This window comes from Artemia franciscana, chromosome 16, assembly GCF_032884065.1.
Source record: "Artemia franciscana chromosome 16, ASM3288406v1, whole genome shotgun sequence".
Classification (NCBI taxonomy): domain Eukaryota; kingdom Metazoa; phylum Arthropoda; class Branchiopoda; order Anostraca; family Artemiidae; genus Artemia; species Artemia franciscana.
The window spans coordinates 11,169,067-11,193,809 of record NC_088878.1 but is presented as its reverse complement, the minus strand read 5'-3'; the positions used below and the strand labels follow the sequence as shown (position 1 = coordinate 11,193,809).

Sequence of the window (24,743 nt, the reverse complement as noted above, 5' to 3'; positions counted from 1 at the left end):
GTTACTTGGAAACGGTCATGAAATAAAAATGTTTGATTTTTTTTATGTAGGCTGCTTGGATCGCTGAACGGAGAAGAAAAGAAGTTTTTTTCAATCATCGACACTGGAGTGTTTCTTTTGAGAAAAATTTAGCTGCTTGTGTAGCTTTTTAATATAAGAATTTTTACCGGCACAATCCTTGAAAAATATTTTTTTTTTGGGGGGGGGGGGTAGTGTTTATGATTCTTTCGCATTTTCTACTTATGTGTTAAATTGTTTTATTTATATATTTTTGAACTTTTTTTCGTTGATAAAGGATCTGGGTATGAAGTTGAAATATTCGGATCTGCCCTGGAATACTTCTTTGGAGAAAAATCTAGCTACTCGTGCTGGGTGCAGAGGCAGTTTAAAAAGCTTGTAAACTAGTCTTTTTCAGGCTAATTAAAAAAAAATGTTCAGGTTTTTTCAGTGCTTAATTAAAACACAGAATACCATTAGGATTTATTATGCATTAGTTTTATTGAAAACTATTGAAATTCGGCATAAAATATATTTGAAGTTATGAGTTTGAGAAGTTCAAATTAAGGAACTGACTTACTAGTAGTAAGTACTAGAGTTCTATAAATTCTACCCCACACATTTATTTTGTCACAATGAAGAGGACTAGATACATCAAAAGCACTGCTAATTTAGAGCACACTGTATCACTGAAACCTATTGGAAATGCTGCAAAGTTGAGAGTTGAGTCCACCATCCCCCCCCACTTAGCATTTTGGAAAATACTTTGTAATTTGAGGAATTGGATGTTTGGGCGTAAAACTTACTTTTTTCTACCTATTAACCTGTCTATCAAAAAATAATTCCTTAATGCGTATATGCACAGGCACTTGCGTACAGTGGTAGGGGCTTTGGGCCAGTTTTTTTTTTCCTCCACATCCTGAGCTTCTCACCGCTATTTCCTAATTTTTTATGTAATCCAGCTATATTTTTTTCAGGGCTTTTTTGCTGAACACCCCCCCCCCAATCTCTAACCAAATTCTGTGTGTGGGACTGTCTCTGTATCTGAATATCAGTTTTGGCCTAATTATAGATTTTTTTTATAAGATTTTTCCCTGTTATGAAGTTCCTCAGACTCTGTTAATAGAGACAGGCAAGTCGCATTAGTTACTTTAGTTTTTAAGGAAATTTTATAAATCTTCAACTTCGTTTCAGAGAATACTTGGAAAACTTGCGATTTGTCGACGACCATGTCAAGGAATTAGAAGATCAAGTTAATAATTTTTATGGTGATAATGCAACAGCATTTTTGTTCACTTCAGATCATGGAATGACTGACTGGGGTAAGTTTGTTGCAGAGTCTTGCAAAAATTTTGTGCATCTCTATTCTTAGTTTCTGTTGACGGGGGACACTTCAGGAACTGCTAAAAATACGTACAAGGTAAATGAATGAAAAAATAGGGAAAGTTTTAAAGTCTTGAGATCTAGGATGAGGAGTATTGGTCCAAAAGTCCTCTCCCTGTTTACGTTCCTTTTTGCGCATAATTACTTGTGTATAATGACCTGTGTATAATTACTTGTATTTGTGTATAATTTGTATAGTAATTATATTGTCGATAATTACTAACTTGAAATATTTTTGGTTTAAGAGCGAAATGTGTGATATTTCCATCTGTGTTAGTTGAATCTATGGCTTCTTATATTCTAGGTTTGTGTTGTAGCCAACGGGGCTAGAATGGTGAAAGTATACCGGCTCAAAGGCTGTCATGTTACTCTTTTACTTGCACTCGTTGCAAAACCAGATGCGAACACCTCAACGGTATCTAGAAGACTGCGTATGGTTGTTATATCTTTCGCGATCTTGTACTAGGTCCTTGGCAAACGAGGGTCAGCGGATCTCTCATCTTCTGCCAAATTTACGAAATACGCCAACAGGGTCAATGACAGTTACCCATCAATTACTTAATGGACTGCCTGGTTGCCTACTCAGATCTGGCAAAGGAGTAGGTGGAAGCACTTGCTTGATAATGTGTCCTTGAAAATTCTCTGTACATGATCAAGCCAACATAGTCTATTAATGAGACTGATACACTTAAAAAAGGATGCTATTGGAATAATTTATACTTATCTGGATAAGAAATTCTCCTCAAAGGAACCTCTATTTCGGGCACTAGTTTTGTTGAAGCAAGATATTCTTGCAAAAACACGGGATTTTGTAGCAAGTCTAGTGCTTTAAATTGAAGCAAGATACTTTTATCATTAGGATGATTAGCTTCAGAATAATCCGCCAAACCTTAAATAAGGCAAAACTTAGATATTTTATTTTTTTTGGAAAATCTAAATTTTAATGACTTAATGTTTTCGCATACCTTTTCCACATATCTTTCAATCGAAAAAAAAAATGTAAAGCAAATTTTAAAAGTGATTCCGTAGATAGAGAAATTAGAGAAAATTCTATTCGTTTTATATTTGCATAATCTTTTCAGGGAAAAAGAAAGTAATAGTTTAAATCTTTACGGTTTTTCTTTAAGAATTTATAGTTTGGCCTGCTATTTGTATGCTGGAGAAAATTTTCAACAATTTCTAATATAATCAGCATACACAGAGTACCTTTTAATTTATTCTACTTAGGCAACATTTAGTTTTTAAACATAATGGGCAAATGGCATAACTGTGAGGTTTGACGTAGGAATTGCCCTAGAGTTACAGTTACAAGCCCTTCCAGCTATGCTGAACAAAATGGTTATCTAAAATTTTGATTAGAAGTCTTTAGAAAATTATGAGCTAAAGAGGAGGGCTGATTGCCCTCCAATCACTTTTGACTCTTAAAAAGGGCACTACAACTTTGAATTTCCAATGAAATTAGCTCCTTTAAAATATTAAATAAAAGAAACAAGATTTTTCAACTAAAAGTAAGGAGTGACATTAAAACTTAAAATGAACAGAAATCATTCCGTATAAGAAAGGGGTTGTCCCCTCCTCAACGCCTGGCTCTTTGTGCTAAATTTTTTTACTGTTTTAAAAAGTACAGTTGAGAAAAAGAGTCCAACTTTAGCAGAAAGAGCCAGGCGTTGAGAAGGGGACAGTCCCTTTCATATGAAATAAAAAAAAAATGGCGTAGTAGGGTGCCTAGTGGCCATCCAAATTTTTTTGGTTACTTGAAAAGGGTACTTCTTATTAATTATTTTTATTAATAATTTTTATTAGTTATTATTAATTTAAAAAAAGCTGTAAAATAGTTAACAAAAGACAGGGGATATCGACTATTAATTAAATAGTCTTTAAATGAATCACCACTAAATTGCTGCAACAGCTGATGGAGACAGTTTGTACCATGGTTTTGCGGCCCGATCAAAATTTGTGATTAAGGGTTGATTTTGTTTAATACAATACACACTTTCTAGATCTAGATTATGAAAGACGACACTTCGTTCCTTTATACGCTTTATTGTATTGTTCAAACTAGGCCAAAAGAGTTCCGTTTTTTCTTTCTGAAAGCGTTTGAACCGCATAATTATTTCTTGAATTGAATTCGGAACCCGAATCAGGATGTTAAGCAATTTAGAAACTTGACGTTTCCCTGATAATATAAATCTTTCCACATTACAAAAAATGTACTTCTTCTTTCCTCATGTTCCTCCTTTCATTTTTCGTTTGTTGTTTTACCATATTCCAGTTTATTGTGTTGTTTTTCTGCCGTTAACCTTATTCAGCAATTTTATTCTGAATATTTTCTTAAAAAAAATGAATATTTACGTATAAGTAGGCTGTCATTTTTCAAACAGTTCGTGGTAACGAACTGTAGTAAGTAGCGATCCGGCTCAATAGTAAACGAAACTCTAAAAAACAGAATTTTTGATGCTAATAGATACACCAAAAGAATCGTATTTTTATGCTGATTTTAAATATATAAGTTTCATTAAATTTAGTCTTACTCATCAAAAGTTACGAGCCTGAGAAAATTTGCCTTGTTTTGGAAAATAGGGGAAAACACCCCCTAAAAGTTATAGGATCTTAACAAAACTCGCACCATCCTATTCAGCGTATCAGAGAACCCTTCTGTAGAAGTTTCAAGCTCCTATCTACAAAATTGTGGAACTTCGTATTTTTCGCCAGAAGACCGATCACGGGTGCGTGTTTATTTGTTTGTTTGTTTGTTTTGTTTTTTTCCCAGGGGTGATCGTATCGACCAAGTGATCCTAGAATTTCGCGGGAGGGCTCATACTAACGGAATTAAAAGTTCTAGTGCCCTTTTTAAGTGACCAAAAAAATTAGAGGGCACCTAGGAACCCTCCCGCGCTCATTTTTTCCCAAAGTCAATGGATCAAAATTTTGAGATGGTCAATTTGTTCAGCATAGTCAAAAAACATAATAACTATGTCTTTGGGGCTGACTTACTCCCCCACAGTCCCCGGTGGAAGGGCTGCAAGTTACAAACTTTGACCAGCGTTTACATACAGTAGTGGTTATTTGGAAGTGTACAGACCTTTTCAGGGGGATTTTTTGGTTGGGGAGGGGGGGGTTGAGAGGAGGGGGCTACGTAGGAGGATCAACCCTCGGAGAAATTTGTCATGGGAGAAGAGAAATTCCATGAAGGGGGTGCAGGATTTTCTAGTACTATTTAAAAAAAAAACAACAATGAAAACATAACTATGAAAAAGGTTTTTTTCCACTGAAAGTAAGGACCAGCATTAAAACTTAAAACGAACAGAGATTTTTAAGCACATGGGTGGTTCATCTCTTCCTAAATACCTCGCTCTTAATGCTAAAGTATTTTTAGTAATTTCAACTATTTATTCTACAGCCTTTGTGATTCAGGGGTCAATCTTAAAGAATTGGGACAAAATTAAAGCTTTAGTTTAAATGCGAGGTATTAACGAGGGGAAAACCCCCCTCATATACATAATTTAAATATAAGAATATAGAAGTTCGTTACGTAGGTTAATTTGTAAGTTACCTTTATTTTTTAGCAATAAAAACGTTCGTTCAAAATTAAAAATTCTAGTTGCCTTTTTAAGTAACCGAAAAATTGGAGGGAAACTAGGCCTCCTCCCTCACCCTTTTTCTCAAAATCGTCCGATCAAAACTAAGAGAAAGCCATTTAGCAAAAAAAAAAGTTAATACGCAAATTTTGTTTTAATTAATCATTCGCAGAGAGCCAAAATCAAACATGCATTAATTCAAAAACGTTCAGAAATTAAATAAAAAAAAACAAGTTTTTTAACTGAAAGTAAGGAGCGACATTAAAACTTAACACGAACAGAAATTACTCCGTGTATGAAAGGGGCTGTTCCCTCCTCAACGTCCCGCTCTTTACGTTAAAGTTATTTACTGTTTTATAAAGTAGAATTGAGAGAAAGAGTAAAACTTTAGCGTAAAGAGCGGGACGTTTAGCGGGAAGAGCGGGGAGTAATTTCTGTTCGTTTTAAGTTTTAATGTCGCTCCTTACTTTCAGTTAAAAAACTTGTTTTTTTATTTAATCTCATTAGAGAAAGGGGCCGTTATATTGAACTTGTCCTTTGTTAAAGCTTCGAAAAGCTGTCAAAATTCGACAGAGGGAAAAGTATACGCAAAAAAGGTATTTTTGAAGATTCAGGGGGGTGTTCTTTTTATTTTGTTTCAATGAAAAATGGAACATTTTATAATTTAGAGGGAAGGATAATTGCCTTCCTTCCCAGTCTCAAAATTTTGACGGGGTGTCTTTGGGGAAAAGGGGATAAAGTAGGGTGACTACTTGCCCTCCAATCTTTTTGGTCGCTTTAAATGGGCACTAGAAATTTTCTTTTCCGTTCGAATGAGCCCTCCTCCGATCTTCTAGATTCCTTGGTTCAATAAGCTCACCCATGGGGAAAAAAGGGAAAATAAAGGCACATCCACCGGGAAAAATACATTTTTTTTTTTTTTTTTTTTTTTTTTTTTTTTTTTTTTTTTTTTTTTTTTTTTTTTTTTTTTTGTAGAGAGGAACTTGAAACCTGTACACTGGTATTCTCTGGTATTCTAAATCTGATAGGATGATTTTCATTAAGATTGCTTGACTCTTTGGGGATGTCACCTTCTTTTTAGAGAATCGGGGGAATTTTAGGTTTTAACGAGTAAAAGGTAAACTTAATAAATTGTATATGTTAAAAATCAGCGTAAAAAGCCAATTCTTTTGATCTACTGTTTTTTTAAGTTTTGGTTACAATGGGGGCCGAGCCACTCCATACGAACAGTTCGTTCCCACGAACTGTTTTATATCAAAGTAACAAAGATGCGCATGATTTCAATCTGTGAACAGTTCTGTTCGGTTGATACTGAAACTTATAAACCAATCCAAATACTTACGCAAGTTCAATTTTACCTCCCCAATGCTTCTCTCCAATAATTCCAGTTTGCATAAATGTATGCACAACACCATGATGCACATCAATGAACTCAATGAGAATCACTAAGCAAAAACTTCAACTGTCCGTTTAAGCTTCATGGGACCTCTCCACTTATATGGAGCTATATCTCCTCTTATGTCCATCACCACTGCGACCACCTTATGTTTTATCCGTGTGTTGTTTTTTTTTTGCTCTACTGAGGTTGATTTAAATTATATTTTTAATTTGCTTTGTTGATTTTTTTTATTATTTCTCCTCCATATCATGCAATGGCGTTTGGAGGGGATGTGGTAGTTAAGATTTTGTTAATAATTGACATTAAGTAATCAATAAAATGAATATAGTTCCTCACTGTATAGAGATCTAAAATCTATGTTAACCTGTGTTAGCCCCTAATAGCAACCTTTACTATTAGTCGATACAAGACTTAATCAGTTTTCTTATTCTCGTGAACTGGCAATATCATTGTTTTTTTACAGGTTCACATGGTGCAGGAGACCCGTCAGAAACAGATACCCCTTTTGTGGCGTGGGGTGCAGGTTTTTACAAACCAAAAATACCTTCTTTGAGTCTGCACAGCGTTAGACGAGACTGTAATCAAGTTGACTTAACACCACTCATGTCTGCCGTCCTTGGAATAAATTTTCCAGTTAATTCTAAGGTTCATCTTTTATTTTATTCATTTATTGTATGAAAAACTGCAGCAAGCTAATGCCTCTTCGTAAAAAAGAAGAAAAAAACAAAGTAGGATAAATTTTAAATTACAGGAGTTTGATTCCTAGTGTCGTCGGTTTTTTGGTTTGGACTGGGAGTCAGCGGTGTTATTCTGTAAGCTCGGCCAGAGAGCTCTAAATGGGTACCCGGAGAAATTGGGGTGAAAACACGGGAAGTGTCTGATGATTTGCCTTCAACTTCGCATTGCACTCCCGGCTGATGGCAGATAATCAGAAGATCGGTACCAACGCTACGCAGACCGTTCATGAGAATGGGACAATGTTTGTTTTTCTACTTTTTGACCTATTTTTAGAAAATCGATTACAGTTTCATAATTTTGCTATTAACGTCTGCAATCTTCGGAACGGATTTCCATTTAAATTGGTGTTTACTGTTTTCAGAAAAGTCATCTATATTTTTTGTTCTTCGATTAAATACAAACATGAAAATAGAATAGCATTTATAATTTCAAGTTCTTCTATAAAATAAGATTGTTTTATAAAATCAAAATCAAAACCTTGTCGTCAAAGTGAAAAGCAGTCGAAAGATGTTTTTTTTTTGAATATAGATGCTTTAAAAGTAAGGCCCTTGACAAGATGAGCCAGTAACCAAATGAATGTATTAAGTTAGTAGATTAATTTTTCATCCTGTTTAAGAGGCTACCTGCTAGATTCCATAACCTGTATTTATATTCAAAACCATTACTGTGCGTTTAGAAAGCAAAAGTGATCTTAAAATGTGATATGTGCTCTATGATTTGTAACGTAGTGTGTACTGGTATGTGAGCTTTATAACGGTAATGGGAGTTTCAGTTCCCTAAACCCCATAAAGTCCTCGGTTCTAATCTACTGATGATTGATTCAGTATTACAATTTGCCAGGATAGCCATGAAGGTTTTCAGCCTGCTGATTGCGTATATTATTTATGTTTGGCTCAATTGTATTTTCCAATTGCATAGGTGTGAATTACAGAAAAAAAGTTTATTGTTACTTTAAATAAAAAAGAAATAAAATCTTCTTTCGCTTACAATAAAACAGAAAAATTACAATTTCAGAAATTGCTTATCAAAAACCTGTGTCTGTAAGGTGTTGGTCCTAGACATTTTCCTTATGCATACTATTGTAATCTGGTCGTGTCTAGTATACAGGAGTTCCTGTGTTCGAACACTACTGATGCCCTGTATTTCGTCACTAATGTCTTTTAGCCCCAATAGAGCTGCAAAATTACTATTGGAGAAACTGTTTACTAAAAGCCTAAAGCTGTGAGATATTGGCCCAGGCAACTGGCGACATGCCGTTGTCCTTAGGCGCACTGTAATGGTCCACTTGCACCTAGCCTTGTGGTTGGTTTGAAGCTTGGCGATGGCATACCCTTGCCGATTCGGCCAAAATGGCATACCCACCATGAGTGTGAGTATTTCTACTAAACACCGTTTCTCGAATTTTGGTACTAAATACTTTCAAAACCGGGTATTAATCTAATTTTATAGTTTGTCTAGGAAGAATGTCAAAAATAAGAGCAACTATGGTTGGTTCGGGTGTACTTCGTAAATGGAAGCTTTGCAAACACGGCTGCCCATGCAGCTCCTCCATACCGCTCTATCAGATTGGTATGGTGGTATCGTAAACAGAAAAAAAAATTATCAAATTTATCAACTAATATTAATATTAACATTTACAATTAATTAATAATTCATTAAATTAACTACTACTACTAATACTACTAACAACTCACTTCAAAAACAAGCTGCTTGAGGTCAACACAGCTAGGCCAGCTCCTCCTCCATTCCAATCTTTTCAAAGCCTCCTTCTTTCCACACTCGTAATAAATTTTAATTTCTCGGAAAGGTGTAAAGAGGGAGGCTTTAAATAGATTGGGATGGAATACAAGGATGCCAGCAGAAATTTTTCCAGGGGGGGGGGGGAGAAGCAGAAATAGCAGTTGGGGTTGGGTGACAGTGAATATATTTCAGAATGTATTTTCGTAGTAATAAGTTTATTTTTAAACACTTTTAGGAAAAAACTCTCATATAAAAAGCAATCAAATTGCATACGAAATTAAACAAAAATTTTTTTAGTAAATTTGAAATTTTAAATTTTTTAGTAAATTTTAAACGAAAAAGATTCCTCATAAAGAGATCAATTTATTTCAGCACTCTAATATTTAATTATTATGCATTTAATCTTAAAAGAAAATCAGTCTCAAACCAAAAATACAGAAAGATTTATCGCTATGGGTAGATTATAACAGATATCTTTATGTAATTTCTTACATCTTAGGATAGTTTACAGAAGGAGTAGAGATGCTCAAAAATCACCCTGCCTGCATATATACCACATTTTGATTTTATAACGACCATGTAAAATGTACCTCTTTCAAAACGGGAAAATCCCCCCCCCTCCCTCGAACTTAAATCCCTTATATATTCAGACACTAAAAAAATAGAATACCGAAAGAAAAACAAAATTTAAACTTATCTATCCTGCTGTGACTCTCTTTCTCATTATTGTCGTATTCAACTGAATAAAATGAAAAGGTTGACATAAATTTTCGTCCCAAGAGAATCTTATCAAATAGTCTATGATAAAAAAAAATGGAAGTAAAAAATGACTTTTGTAAATATTTACCAAAACTAAAAATTGAATTCTCATGACAATTGCTACACTGGCAATATTGGCTTTTTATCCTGATTCTACGTATATAAAATCCTTTCAGTTTATTGTTAACCACCCAGAACCAAAAATTCGAGAAAATTTGCCTGATTTTTGAAAAAAAGGGAAAACACCCCAATAAGCAAGCGATCTTATTGAAAATCCTTTTGTTAGAAACATCATATCAGGAAACCCTACCGTAGAGGTTTCAACATATAATCGTCAAAATGTGGTATTTTGCATTTTTTTTTTTTTTCAGAAAAAAAACATCGTCGATACATGTTTATTTGTTTTTTGTTGTTTCTTTTTTTTCCAGTGGTGATTATATCAACAAAGGTCCCAGATAATTTGAAGGGAACTCATTCAGCCGTAAATTTAAAGCTCTGTTTTAAGTGAACATACGGAATTGGACTAGGGGAAAGTCTTGTTTTCTGCCATTTTTGGGTTCCAAATTATGACTTTACCGCAAAGAGGACGAATTTGCCATCAATTTAAAATTCTGAGAAGCTAAGTGATTTAAAAGTGCGAATTCCTATATTTTAGGCACCCTATATTTTTAGCCTGTACCAGCCATACCAGTCATACCTGTATTTTTAGTTGCAAAAGATGTAATGCCACACGGTGGCAGTACTGGATTCAGCCAAGTGATTGAATTTATTTGTAATGAATTAGGCTACGTTTGATGATTAGTGATTGGGCATCAGCTATAACGAGGGGGGGTGTGAATCATTGTTTACGTAGATTCCCCAAAAAATACACTTTAATGGACAAGTTGCTTGCTCTTCATGAGGCTTCAGATGAATGTTGAAAGAGGTAGGGGGAGTACGAATTAATTAAAATGATTCTCTATACAGCTAAAATGTTAAATTCCCATTTCTACCAGCAAAGAGGTGGAAAAGGTAAGGGAGGCCATCATTAACTTATCCTGGAAATTTCTTTGGGGTGGCAAATACTGCTAGGAATTGTAATATTTTTTTTATTTATATGAAGTACTTCATTGTATTTAAACAAATGTATGCAATGTGTTTATCGATAAGAAAATACTATTGTAGAGATTGTTATGGATTCGGTTATGTAGAAAATCAAAGGTCCCACAGAATCCCCATTCATACAAACAATAATACTCCTTTTCATCCAACCGAAATTCTTTGGTAGTAATATTAACAAGGAGTTTTTACCAAAATTGCTATTCATCGCCGAATTTTTTTAAATATATTTCAATTTTATCTAAAATTGAAACTTCACATTTAAACGTAGCACATTAAATCAACGTACAGTTATTGATTTATACATTTTAAAAGCAATTAACTAGGGATTTAAGGGACCAGTACCTCAAAATTATATCTTGGTTAGGCCTGGGTTTGATTTGGAAAACAATCATAAATAAAGTTAAAAAAGGAACTTTAGAACTGAAAGCAAGTAACAGATTTGCAACCTATTTGAACAGATTATTCTCTATATGAAGGGGGCTGTCTCCTCCTTACTCTTTACTGTGAAGTTTGGCTTTGTCCAAGTTTTTAAAGAAAATTTACTATTGGAAAAAAAATATTTTTCAAAGCACTAAAAAACTTTTCTTTAATGAGCAAGGTGTTGGAAGGGGGCAGTTCCCCTTATATACAATGTAATTTCAATTTAAGTTTTAAACTTGCTCCTAACTTTAGTTGAAAAAACCTTTCTATTTGTTTAATAACATTTCATGAAACTATAAGGTTTTATTAATACAATACTTTTGGCAACGCAGAAAAAAGATCAGTATTTCAGTATTTAGATTTTTATGGGTAATCAAACAGTTCTTGGTAACGAACTGTAAGTGAGGTGCGCCCCGGCTCAATAGAAACCGAAACTCTAAGAAACGAAATTTTGATACCAATAGATATATCAAAAGATTTAGCTTAATATGGTGATTCTAAATCTATAAGTTTCATTAAGTTTAGTCCTACCCATCAAATGCTACGGGCCTGAAAAAATTTGTCTGATTTTTGAAAAAAAAGCGGAAAAGAATTTTAATGAAAATGACACCGTCAGATTCAGCATATCAAAGAACCCTACTGTAGAGGTTTCAAGCTCGTATCCGCAAAAATGTGCAATTTTATTATTTGTGCCAGAAGAAAGATCATGAATGCGTATTTATTTGTTTTGTTTTGTTTTTCTCAGGGGTGATCGTATCGACCCAGTCGGTGTAGAACTTCGGGAGAGGGCTTATTCTAACGGAAATGAAAAGTTCTAGTCCCCTTTTCAAGTACCAAAAAATTGGAGGGCCACTAGGCACCCTTCTTCACCACTTTTTCCCAAAATCGTCCGATCAAAATTTGCTCAGCATAGTTGAGAGGCCCAATAACTATGCCTTTGGAGAAAAAGTGACCCCCTACAAATCCTGGGGAATGATTTTTAAGTTATAAAATTTGACCATTGTTTACTTATAGTATTTGTTATTGGGATGTATGTATACATTTTTTGGGTGGGGAGAAGAGGATGAGTTTTTTTTTATGAGATGACTCTGTACGGGGAGAATTTTCCATGGTGAGTGAAGTTTCCAGGGGGTGAATCTTTCAGGAGAAATTTTACACTTGAAGAATTTACTAGAATTTCAATACGGATGTTTATTATATGTCTTGCTTTCTCTTTACCGATTCAATTTTACACGTGGAGATATTATAGGTGATTGTCTGGGGTTGGTTTTCACCAGAATTGAATTGCCCAGAGGATATTTCTTTAGTGAGGGGGATACATTTTTGGGTGGGGAGAAGAGGATGAGTTCTTTTTATGGGATGACTTTGCACGGTGAGAATTTTCCATGGAGAGTGAAGTTTCCAGGGTGTGAATTTTTTAGGAGAAATTTTACACTTGAAGAATTTGCTAGAATTTCAATACGAATGTTCATTATATGTCTTGTTTTCTCTTTACCGATTCAATTTTACGCGTGGAGATATTATAGGTGATTGTCTGGGGTAAGTCTTCACCAGAATTGAATTGCCCAGAGGATATTTCTGTAGGGAGGGGGATTTTTCCGTGGAGGTGGAGCCAGGTATCCTGATGTACTTGAAAAACGAGTTTTTTCGAATGAAAGTAAGGAGCAAAATTAAAACATAAAACGAAGAGAAATTATTACGTATATGAGGGGGTTCGCCCCTCTTCAAGACCGGATCTTTACGCTAAAGTTAAAATTTTGTCGGAATTCTTTAAAAACGACTCTTTAAACACAAGGCTCGTCTAATTAGAGCAATAAGTAACTTTTTTAAAGTACCGTAAAACTTTAGAGTGAAGAGTGAGGTGTTGAGGAGGGGGAACCCCCTCATATACGTAATAATTTCTGCTCGTTATAAGTTTTAATTTTCGTCGTTACTTTCAGTTGAAAAACTTGTTTTTTTATTTAATGAGGCTTAGAGACAATTTTTTTTCTATAGGCAATAGAAAAAGTATGTAAATTAAAGTAAAAGTATATAAAAATGAAAACAGTAAGTAATTACAAAAGATATACAAAACGATAGTCTACTTACAAAAACTAAGATATAAACTCCCTGCATTCAGTTCTGTTTAGCAATGGTCAAGCGTTGGACAGGAATTTTTTAACAATATTGACAGTTTTGACTTGGTTATCAAACGCCAAAACATTTAATGCCTTTAGACTCAGTGTTTCTAAAAAGTAACAGATTATCGAAGTATTTTCATTCAATATAGAACATTAAAACTAAGATTAAGAAAATCAAATAAAAAGTTTTAATTCAATATTTTTGATTTAATTTTGAATGCAAAAAAGTACATATATTTGACTTCTTTATACTTCATAATTGTAAAAAATTAGATCTTTTTCAAAGTGACAACTAGATAAATACAATCACTCCTGGAAAAAAAAGTGATATTAAGACACAAAAAAATGTATCCGTTCAGGGGGAAAATTAAGAAATTCCTAACATTCCGTTCAGGGGAAACATTTCTGATTAGTGTGGCTTTCTTGTATCAGCTGATGGGTAGTCTTGCAATGCAAGCAAAAGTTGACGGCATATTTTTACCAAAATTGCCCCGTATTAAGTTGTTTTCCTTTTATTTTCTATAATTATGTGAACAATTCTTGTTTTTTTTATATATATAAAAGGCTCTGGAAGTGCTTGGACTGCCGTCACTCCAAAACCGGTATGAAACTCCGATAATGAGTTTTGGAAAGTTCTTGCTTTCTAAATCTCAGAACCTTGACATTCTACCTGATCAACCTCTACCATCAAGAACGAGAAAGTAAGATAAGTTAGCTCCCGTTAAAGCAAGAACAAACCGATAGGGTAATTCTTTCGTCCCAGTTTTCGTCGATATGTACAATAAGAGTTAATGTTTATAGTTTGATTTATATTGACAAGTGTAGTTTGATTTTGAATATGTTGTAAAGAAACGCAAATCAGCGATAGCTGCCAAGGTTTTTGCTATTAAACCTGTCTACTACTACTACTACAGTACTAATAACTGCACTGATTACTAAAAAAAAACACATATTTAGGATCATCATAAAAAGCTGATTATTTGATTTAATGTTATCAGTAGTTAGGCTCATATACTTCCGTTACTGACAATAATCGTAATTTACTTACCATTCATTACTATAAAAAAGTATATATATTTTTTTTATTTTTCTTTTTACTCCAGCCAAATGATATAGGAGAAATGTTTGTGGAAAACTGGAAAGGGGTCACTCAGTCACAAGTTAGAACTAATATTTTTCTTATTAAGGGTCAAAATCTATTGGCAGGCAGCCAACAATGGGGCAACACACATTTTTTTTCATGGTTTTTCCATATTCTGCTTTCTTTCCCTTTGGTTTCTTTTTAATTACTTTTTAATCCTAAATTTCCGGGGAGGGCTGCCCCCCCCCACTTCCGGCGTTTTATGAGGGAGTAGCAGTATCACTAGCAGTAATTGATTTTATGAATTGGTAATTAATGGTAATCGTTAATATTAATCGATAAAATTAATAATACTTCGTTTTTTATACATTTAGTAATTTTTTTGATAGATTTGTCTAATAGTAAAACTAATAAAGAACACCACCTCAATAACAAATGGAAAAACTAGCAGCACCCTAATCATCAAGTTTTCAACGGTGCCACAAACATTGGTGTGAAAAAAATGTTTTTATTCTTCATGTTTTCAGGGATTTTTACGAGCTGAACATTTGGTGGACGATATGAAGTATCGCGCTATAGCTATGCTTGGCAACGCTGAACAAATGTATGAACAGTTTAAATCTTTAGAAGAAAAAAAGAAAGCTACAACTTATTCGTTTACTTTCAGCGCCTATCCCCCACTTGCTGACTCTCATTATGCTGTGACAGATGTCCAGAATTTAATCGATAGAGGATTTTATAAGCAAGCTGTAAGTTTCGCATTTTCCACTTCACATTCATGAGATTTTTGCCTCCTGTAGTCTCAACTAAGCTATCTCAAAATTTGCAGTTGATATCTGAGCTTCTCTTGAACGCCTCATGGTTTTCTAAGCCAACTTTTCTTGAAAAAACATTATAGATGTGTCTTCTTGTCTATCTAATGAATGCGTGCAGCGTGACTGAAACATCACATATAATTAAAAAATGGCTAAAATAGCTACAAAATAAATAGTATAATAATAAGCATAAATACATATAAATAACTAAATTAGTTCTGTGACTATACTGGCAGTGGCTTAATTTCGTCAAAATCTGGGGGGGCGAAATTGGAGCCAATTTTCCCAAATCAAGTGAAAATGACATTAAAACTAAAAAATAAGCTATTTGATACCATAAAAATACTATTTAGCACTAAAGGTACTTCATAGTACTATAAAGGTAAACATGTACTAAAAAAGCTGATCCGTTTCTATTGATGCTTGAATTAGGCAGGTTTATCTTAGTTTCGACAAGATTTTGGAAGAAACTAAAGTTCAGCTGGGTGAGTTGGCGCAAACTGGGGTCTGGGGCACAAAAATCTAGGAGGGGCAGTTGCTCCCTTGTCCTATAACAAATTAAGCCCCTGTATACTGGCTAGACGTAATAATAAAGCAAACAAAATAGATGTTAAAGTTTTACCTTGTGTACAAAATAGAAAGACCTCCACTAAGCTGTCTTTGGTGCGGAAAATAATAAAAAAAAAGAAAAGCCAAATAGAAAACGAAAAACAATAACTGAAAAAAAGAAAAAAAGCGAAATGGATGTAGGGGAAAGGGTCTGATTATCACAGTTCTGTTTCTCGGTTTTTACTTTTTTAAGAGGTCATATATACCTATGAGTCTCATCAAACTCATCATAGCGTCATGCCGCTTGAAAGTAATACTCACCCCTGAGGTCATGCACGCTCCTGAGGCAATACATACCCCGGAGACCATGCCTCAGTCTGTTCTGAGCTTCTTTTTTCAATCCCTCTCCTGAAGTTTCTGCTCCCTTTCAATCATCTCTTATGATATCTTTGAACCCTGTTCAAGGATGTCCTTACAATAGATCCTCTGTAAAACATCCAGTAAAGTTTAGTACATCTACTGAAATCTCAGATTTCAGAGTCATGCGAGAGCACTCTCATTACTGTTTCCTCTTGTATCCTAATTCTACAAAACTTATTTTCAAAACTTTTTTCATCCGCACAAAAAAAAACGCTCCTCCTAGCCTATTCTACTTTCCATATCTTCACTGCGTCCCCGCCGTTAAAAAAAAATGCTCCCCGGCTAAATAAAAACATCCACAAGGTCTATCGTCTCGTTACCTAAGATCACCTTTTTATTTTCATTTATTTCTAATTGAACCGAATCAGTCTTTAAAAAAAAAAAAAAAAAAAAAAAAAAACACTAAACTTTTGGATTGAGACTTCAAACCCATAAGAACCCACATATTCCAGCTTGGGTTCTGCTTTGTTTCGCTTCACTTCAAAAGTTTAGTTGTTGGTTTTTGTTTTGTTTTCCTTTTTTTGTGTTTGAGCACTGAGGACGGCTTTGCGAAGGTCCTTGCCGAAATATCTGTTTTTGTCTTTTCGCTTCGTTTTTTCAACTGGCTGAAAATTATCCTGGATCTCTTGGTTTTATTTTTTTTTTTTTAACTTTATCAAAAAAAGTTTTGCCTGAAACATCGCAATTGAAATTAAATTTTTTTTTTACAATTGTGTAAAAGGGTTATGCCAGCTTTACCTTTCACTGAGACTATCTGTCTTGGCCTCACTCCAATTAGCCATGGGTCTCAAGTCTTTCATCACTTCCACTAAGTTGAAATTAAAATCAACTTGGTGGAAGTGATGAAAGACTTGAGAGCCATGACTAAATGGAGTAAAGCCAAGACAGATAGTGAAACATTAAAACTTAATAAAGTATGGGGTTTGTGTGTATGTGTTCTTTTTAATCAGGGGAGGGAATTGAGTGTTCAAAAAAGTTTTGTCTGAAATATCGCAAATTTCGCTTATTTTGTGGCACTTGAAACTTCTTCGTGGTGAGACTGGTTCTTTTATTAGTTTTGCTTTTCGAATTACCCCCACCCCTGAAGGGCAACCATGTATAGTACCGATTTCTAATCTAGTTGTAAATCTCTTATTTGGCTTTTGATATTTACTATCAGAAGCAATAAGCAATCTCTTATTTGGCTTTTGATCTTTACTATCAGAAGCAATAAGCAAGTTTTAATTTGGTTTATTCATTTGGGGCCCTAGGGGTGGGTGTCCCTTTTGTGCGGAATGGTTTGTTTTCATTTTATGCATCATTTACCATACTTGCCACTATTAATGGTTTTTTCCTTATAGATCGAAGCTGGCGAAGAGCTCCATCTGATATCCAGTTCGGGTATTGATTACTACCATCGTTACGACAGTTTGTGGCTTTATTCTGTAGCCACTCTTGGATTTATTGGGTGGATAGCCTATACTCTTCATTGTATAATCTTGGGCAATGTTAAGATGACTCCAAACCGTAATATACAACTAATATTCGTAGCTCTTGGAGTTTTCCAAGCACTTTATTTGTTTTGTAAGTAGATTGAATATAAATCTGAATTATTTGCTTAAGATTTATTCAGCTCAGTCACCAGATGGTGTTATCTAATCAATATAGTTAATAATTTTATCTTTTTGTCAACTGGGGGAGGGCAGGGGGCACAACCTCTCTAGATTTTGAAAAGTATCTCTTGCATTATTTTCATTGAATATGCGTTTTTTTACATTTTCATGCCGAAGATGGAAAACTACTCATTGGCCTCCCAATATTTAAAAAAATACATCACCATACTCCCCTCTAAAGGTTCGTGGATTGACGCCATCGAGAACGCGGTTATTCGTTGGAATAGTTAAAAGCTGACTAGAGCTTGCCATGGAAAATACAAAATTGGTGTGCAGCAAATTCTACTTCAACATATAAAAGAATTTGTTTATAATAGATTAGTTAGCATGGGTTGTTGAGAGCTTTTTGCGTTTTTATGGCACTTGGTATTTACCAAGTGACATACAGCGATCGCAATTTCTGTCAGTCTGTCGGTCCCGGTTTTGCTAGTTTAGGCACTTCCAAATAAGCTAGGACGATGGAATTTGTCAGGCGTATCAGGGACCATACCAGATTAAATTAGAAATAGGCTTGAATCGTCGAATCGTCTCCCCGATTCGACCATTTTGGGTGGGGAGGAGTGGGAGGACGGTTAATTCGGAAAAATTGGAAAAAATGAGGTATTTTTAACTTACGAACTGGTGATCGGATCTTAATGATATTTAATATTTGTGAATATATTGTGTCCCAGAGCTCTTATTTTAAATCCCGACTGGATCTGGTGATGTTGGTGGGAGTTGGAGGGGGAAACCTAAAATAATGGAAAACGCTTAGAATGGAGGGATCGGGATGAAACTTGGTGGGAAAAATTAAGCAGAGGTTTTAGATACGTAATTGACGTAACCGGAACGGATTCGCTCTCTTAGGGGGAGTTGAGGGGAGGGTTGATTCTGAAAAATTAGAAAAATTGTGGTTTTTTAACTTAAGAAGGAGTGATCGGATTTCAATAAAATTTCATATTTAGAAGGACCTCGTAACTCAGATCTATTATTTTAAATCCTGACCGGATCCAGTGTTATTGGGGGGAGTTGGGGTCGAAAATCTCGGAAAACGCTTAGAGAGGAGGGTCAGAATGAAACTTGGTGGGAAGAATAAGCACAAGTCCTAGATACGTGATTGACATAACCGGACTGAATCCGCTTTCTATGGGGGGGGGGGGGTTGAGGGGGTGTTAATTCGGAAAAAATAGAAAAATTGAGGTATTTTTAACTTAAAAACGGATGACCGTTCGTGTGGTATTTTTAAATTTGATATTTAGAAGGAAATCATGTCTCAGCCCTCTTATTTTAAATCCCGAGCAGATCTGGTGACATTGGGGGAGTTGGAGGGGGAAACCGGAAATCTTGGAAATCGCTTAGACTGGAGAGATCGGGATGAAACTTGGTGGGTTGAATAAGCAAATATCATAGATACGTGATTGACATAACCGGACTGGATCCACTCTCTTTAGGGGAGTTAGGGGGGGTCCAATGCTTTGGCGAGTTCGGTGCTTCTGGATGTGCTAGGACGATGAAAATTGGTAGGCGTGCCAGGGACCTGCACAAATTGACACGATAAAGTCGTTTTCCCTGATTCGACCATCTGGGGGGCTGAAAGAAGAGGAAAAATTATAAAAAAATGAGGTATTTTTAACTTACGAGTGGGTGATCGGATTTTAATGAATTTTTATATTTAGAAGGACCTCGTGTCTCAGAGCTCTTATTTTAAATCCCAACCGGCATTAAGCCCCTGATTTTCCTTTTAAATTAATCTATTGATTCTTAAAATTTTCCTAGTGCTCATGCCATATGAGCTCTTGGCTCTTCCGACCTCGTCACAAGTGCCATATGGGCTCTTAGCTCTGGTTTGTATACCACTCGAAGTTGTTTCTTAATAAAAAGGTAAAGGTAAAGGATACGGCATTAGACTTTACAGTCACTACCGGCGGTGCTGATCTCCGTTTCTTGGCCCTTCAGCCAGGAAGTGCAATGGGGGGCTGGGGGCCAACCATCCTGTGCTTTCGCACACCCTTCCTGTTTACCTTCCCCAGATTTCTTCAGGTACCCATTTAAATTCTTAATATTGCTTTCCTAATGGCTATTTTAGTATTTTTAATTTTCCTCTGTATCACTCTATACCGTTAGTGGCAATAGTCTTTGAAGCTTGTGTTTTTAACATTTTTTCTTGTGTTCAGTCACCTTTGTTGTGTATCCTCTGGCTGCATAGCTGCACCAAAATGGTATTTTTTGGACTTCTAAAAAGTTTTAATCGCCCCCTTCTTATGCTGTTTTCATGGTTTCGTCGTCCGAGGTGACCTAGTAAAGACTAAATCTAGCCCATATTAACCGAAAATTAAGGAATTATCTCAGCCCTTGTACGCAATTAAACGAACTTATTTTGAGTCCTGGAACCCTTAAATCCCACGATTTCTACGAATTTCTCAGAATTTTTATATGTTGCGTAAAATTGGTCTGTTTTTTGTTGTTGTTTTTCCTCTCTTCGTAACATCAGTAAACGTTTCTCATGTTGTTGGCCAAAATGCTGTATATGCATTTTAATTTCGCAATGTTTCACTCTACACACTTGTGGCGCTAGTACTATATGGGTGTTTTTTTTTTCTGTTTTTGTTTTTCAAGTGGGCTCCTGTTCGCGTGTTGCAATAAATTTTTCTATATTATCCCGTAAGAAACATATAGTCCAACCATATTTTTTTTTTTTGGGGGGGGGGGATACTAAAAAGCACTTTTTGATTTATAATTTGAATAAAAAATGCAAAAAAAATTAGGAACATTCGGGATTTTAAGGGTTGTGGGCCCTGCGAACCTCTTGGTTACGTCCTAGACTTCAACATCAACTTAGCTAGTTAAAAGAAGGACCAAAAATAAAATAAATTGTTAAATTGGCTAGTAAATAATGCTTAAAAAAGTGTTAACTTTGTGTAACCGTGTGCGGAATTTTTCTCGTAATAATTCGTATAGTGACACATTTATCTTGTTGAATTATTATTAGTAGTTGTTAGGGACTTTTGTCTGCTCGATCACGTATTATTCTTAGCTCGGAAGTTAACTTATGATATGAAAATGAATAATAACGATAATGAATAATAATGATATGAAAAAAATGAATGAGTAATAACTGAAAAGAATATGAAAGATATGAAAAGAATGTGAAGAAGCTTCAAAACTGGTATTGTCCATCGTACAATATTGATTTATGGTAAATCAGATACGACAATTTAGTCAGGCATGCGCCAAATATTAAACATACGAGAGCAGGCTACGAAAACAATGACGACAAAAATAGAAAATGCTAATTAAAATAAACAAATAAAAAACAAACAAATAAGAATGCTATTGATAAATGAAATAAACAAATAAATAATAAATGAAATAGATTATAAAAATAAAAAATAGAATGAATAATTGTATTTAAATAATTTTTTTAGTTATTTTAAGAATTAGGGGGTTAAACCTCTTCAGTAAAACAAATACAAAACGTTACACTTCATGACTTGGAGCAATTTCTTAAATCGTTTTACTTTCTTTTTTAAGACAAACATTTCCATGCTATGGGACCGAACAATTATTTGTTCATTTCACTCATTTCACTTCGAAAAAATCAATAAACCGTTATCGCAATAAAGCTATGGTCTGACTGAAGATGGTCCATGGTTGCGAAGCGAAAGTGATCAAATGTCGTAACACAGCGAGTTCCGGCTCGTAATTGAAAGTTAAATTCTTTTAAGTCTTCCTAGATTTGTTATTCAGAAAAGCCCTTAAGAAACGTCAAAAAAGAACAGCCATCATTTCTAGTGCATAAGCAGGAAGATTCTGTTTGCGTGTACTTCATCAAAAAAAGAATTCTGAACTCTGTTTATCCTTTCTTGCAATTTAAATGGGATTATTTACGTTACAATTTAGAGTGTGCAGTGAAATTGTTGTTTTTTAAATTTGGTTGAATGTTTTTTTTCATTTCTTAAAAAGTTGTGTTTTTTTTTAAACATTATAATTCAATGGATGCGTACAATTTATAAGGCTGTCTCCTTAAGTCAGTTTATATTTTAATTTTTTCTCATTTATTCTAAATAGGATAATTTTTATCACGAGTTGGAGCTGTCTGTGAAATTGGTGTTTTTTACAGATCGGTCGAATTTTTTTTTTTTTCTTTATTTTTTTAAGAGACATTTTCACTTTTTGTCTTTTCAATATTGAATTTAATTTATTTATGATCTGTTGTAAATACAATAACAAAGGGAGTATAATACAACAAAAGAGAAAGACGGAAAAGAACAAATAAAACAAAATCGAAATTGATAACAAAATACAAGAATAATAATTACAAAATAGAAACGCGTTCCCTTTACTGTTTTAAGACGGAACACCATGTATGTTTATTGATTCGTTTATTATAAGCTTCATAGCATCTTCCGATGGTAGCATTAGGGTCTATAATATCATATCTTGTAGTGGCCTAAGGATTACTTGCTTAAGGTGCTAAGCCAAGGAGATACTTTATATACCGGTAGTAAATTTACCAGATTTATTTTACTTCTGTTGCCGCGAAGGTACGCCAAAAGGGCACAAGGTACAGAAAATTTGGAAGCGCGCATGCGTTACAAGCTTAGCTTGTAGCTGGCAATTAAAATGAAGTTTATTGGATACTATGCTGCCATAGGCACTGCAGGTCTGGCGCTGTAAACGACGAATGCGGAACTTTCTGGTTGCGTTAAAAGTTGGAGGCCAAAATATGTCATTTTCGGCCTAGGAGCAACTGGAACTGCATCGTGATCAACTTTAAATCCTTTGGGAACTGAGCTCTAGTGAAATAATACGACAACTAACTTTTTAACGTTAAACTTGAGATTTATATTTTAATTTTTTCGACTCAAAATGGAACCATTTTGTTAAAATGCCAGAGCCGAATGGCTTGGGTTGAAGACAACATCTGCATATGTAACACAAGATGAATCTATACCTTCTAAAATACAGGAAACCGATTAGAACAGTGCGTCCTTGATACAGCGTCCTTAGTTTGGATATGCGGGTGAATTACAGAATCAAAAGCATGACTTACATCATGGCTCCCAAGGGCAAGTAGCTCCCCGATTTATCCAACTGATGACAGTACCGTCGGTGCATGAGTGCACCCTATTAATATCCAACGGCTGTATGTACTTTATAAAAATGTTCTCTTATCTATTTTTATCCTCTCTTATTTTTCCACACTTGAGGTTTATGGCCCCCAACATCATACCCCGAAAGGCCCAAGCAAAAATTTCCAGTCGGCTTGAAACTAAAAAAAAATCCATTATAGGGATCTTAATGCACAAAAAAAGATTAAGAAGAAAACTAGGTTTCCCTGAAAATGAAAACCAAAAGAAGATTAAAAAAATACTATTTAATTAGAAAGGTCATATTCTTTAATAGGAGGACTTTCTTGAGATTTCCAACAGCTGACGGCTTTGGTAGAAAACTATTTGATTGTGCTTTTACCAGCTTCGAATATTTCTTTTTTGTCGTTCATATCAATTCTCAAACTCAGTTGTTGTATCCATTCGTTATATAAATGTCGAAAAATCGATTTTTACTGGACAGAGGGTGATATATCCTATAGCCATTTTTTTACAAAGTCGGATACTAAAGTACGCCTAGTCTCTATCTAAGAACAGCCTCGTTCAAGGTACCCCCCCCTCGCCCCAGTTCAGGATATATAGACTGGTCTATATCCATAAGCTATTTTTTTCGTTATATAGGCTTATAAATTTGATATTTTTATTTGTAATTTATATATTATAGATTCATCATATCGGGAACCTTTTCTTTTTTAGTTGAGAAAGCGCCTCTACAATATGCATTTTATGCCTTAGTCCCAGTTGTTAGTTGGGGGTTTGTGTTGGCTAGAATTCCAGGAAAATGTCATTTTAGCCTCATAGATGTGACAGCCCAAGATTGTTTTGCTGTTATGTTTGGGTCCTCGTTACTGGTAAGTTTTTAATTGGAGAATTTGAGCATGTTTGTGCTCAAATTTTAGTTTAAAAGAAAATTGTGTTTAATCTGTAACTGGTCCTTTGAGGGCTAGATTTCGACCTATGAGAAGTTCAATTAATAATCTTATGGATTGCCGTGATTGCCATTGCTGAATTAACATTAAGTCGGTAAAAAAGGACCTAAAACGTGTTTATTAGTAATGTTTTTTGATAAATTAATATATTGTTATATAATTTATATAATTATATTACGTTATATAATATATTATAATTACATTTATACCATATAATATATGTACATATATTCTTATATTATGTATATATATATATATATATATATATATATATATATATATATATATATTATATATATATATATATATATATATATATATATCACACTACAATTATGGTTGCAGCAGTAGCTTGAGTCCAGTTAAGAACAAACTATAGCCCTCAGTAACCGAAACACGGTTTGAAAGAAGATTGTCAAACGAGAGACATTTTTCATTTAAAGATTAATCAAGAATAATAATTATTATTAGGTTCATCTTAATAATAAAAGCCTATTGCTTAAACAATTTTGAGAATTTTGAAAAAGAGCTTGAAACTCCTCGAAAATGGCGGCGGGATGAAATCAAAATTCCACCTTTGGAGTAACCATGGTCGTAAATCATTTTCACATTGGTAGCTGCAAACCTAATAAAGTACGAACTACGGCTCATATAAAAGGATAAATATTCTCCAGAGCCATTGCTGGCGCATAGGACGTCAAATCGACATTTCAGTTGCTGTATCTTTTTTTTCCAGGGAGAAGTAGCAAACTTTTGAACCAACCTTACTGCGGCGGGAATTGAACCCCGGGCCCCTTATTGCCAAGTGGAGCATCAATTCACTCTGCTACAGCAGGGTAGAAAAATGAGAAAAAAAATATAAAATGGTAGAAAAAAAATGAGAGCGAAGTATATCGGTCCCTATCCCTTAGCACACGAACAAAAGCGCTTGTCCCTGAGCTACACTCGGTTACAAAATAAACTTGTACCCAC

At 34.6% G+C, this 24,743-nt stretch overlaps 1 protein-coding gene across 1 annotated transcript in view; it reads left to right on the top strand.

Moving 5' to 3' along the window:
• Positions 1 to 23,693, top strand: part of LOC136037069 (GPI ethanolamine phosphate transferase 1-like) — a gene marked incomplete at its 3' end in the record, with an annotated part of 39,183 nt that extends 15,490 nt beyond the window's left edge. Inside the window, 5 exon segments of the mRNA XM_065719507.1 lie at positions 1,192 to 1,319; positions 6,821 to 7,002; positions 14,844 to 15,065; positions 17,441 to 17,663; positions 23,539 to 23,693. Coding sequence (XP_065575579.1) covers positions 1,192 to 1,319; positions 6,821 to 7,002; positions 14,844 to 15,065; positions 17,441 to 17,663; positions 23,539 to 23,693 — 910 coding nt within the window.
• Positions 23,694 to 24,743: the final 1,050 nt, after the last annotated feature.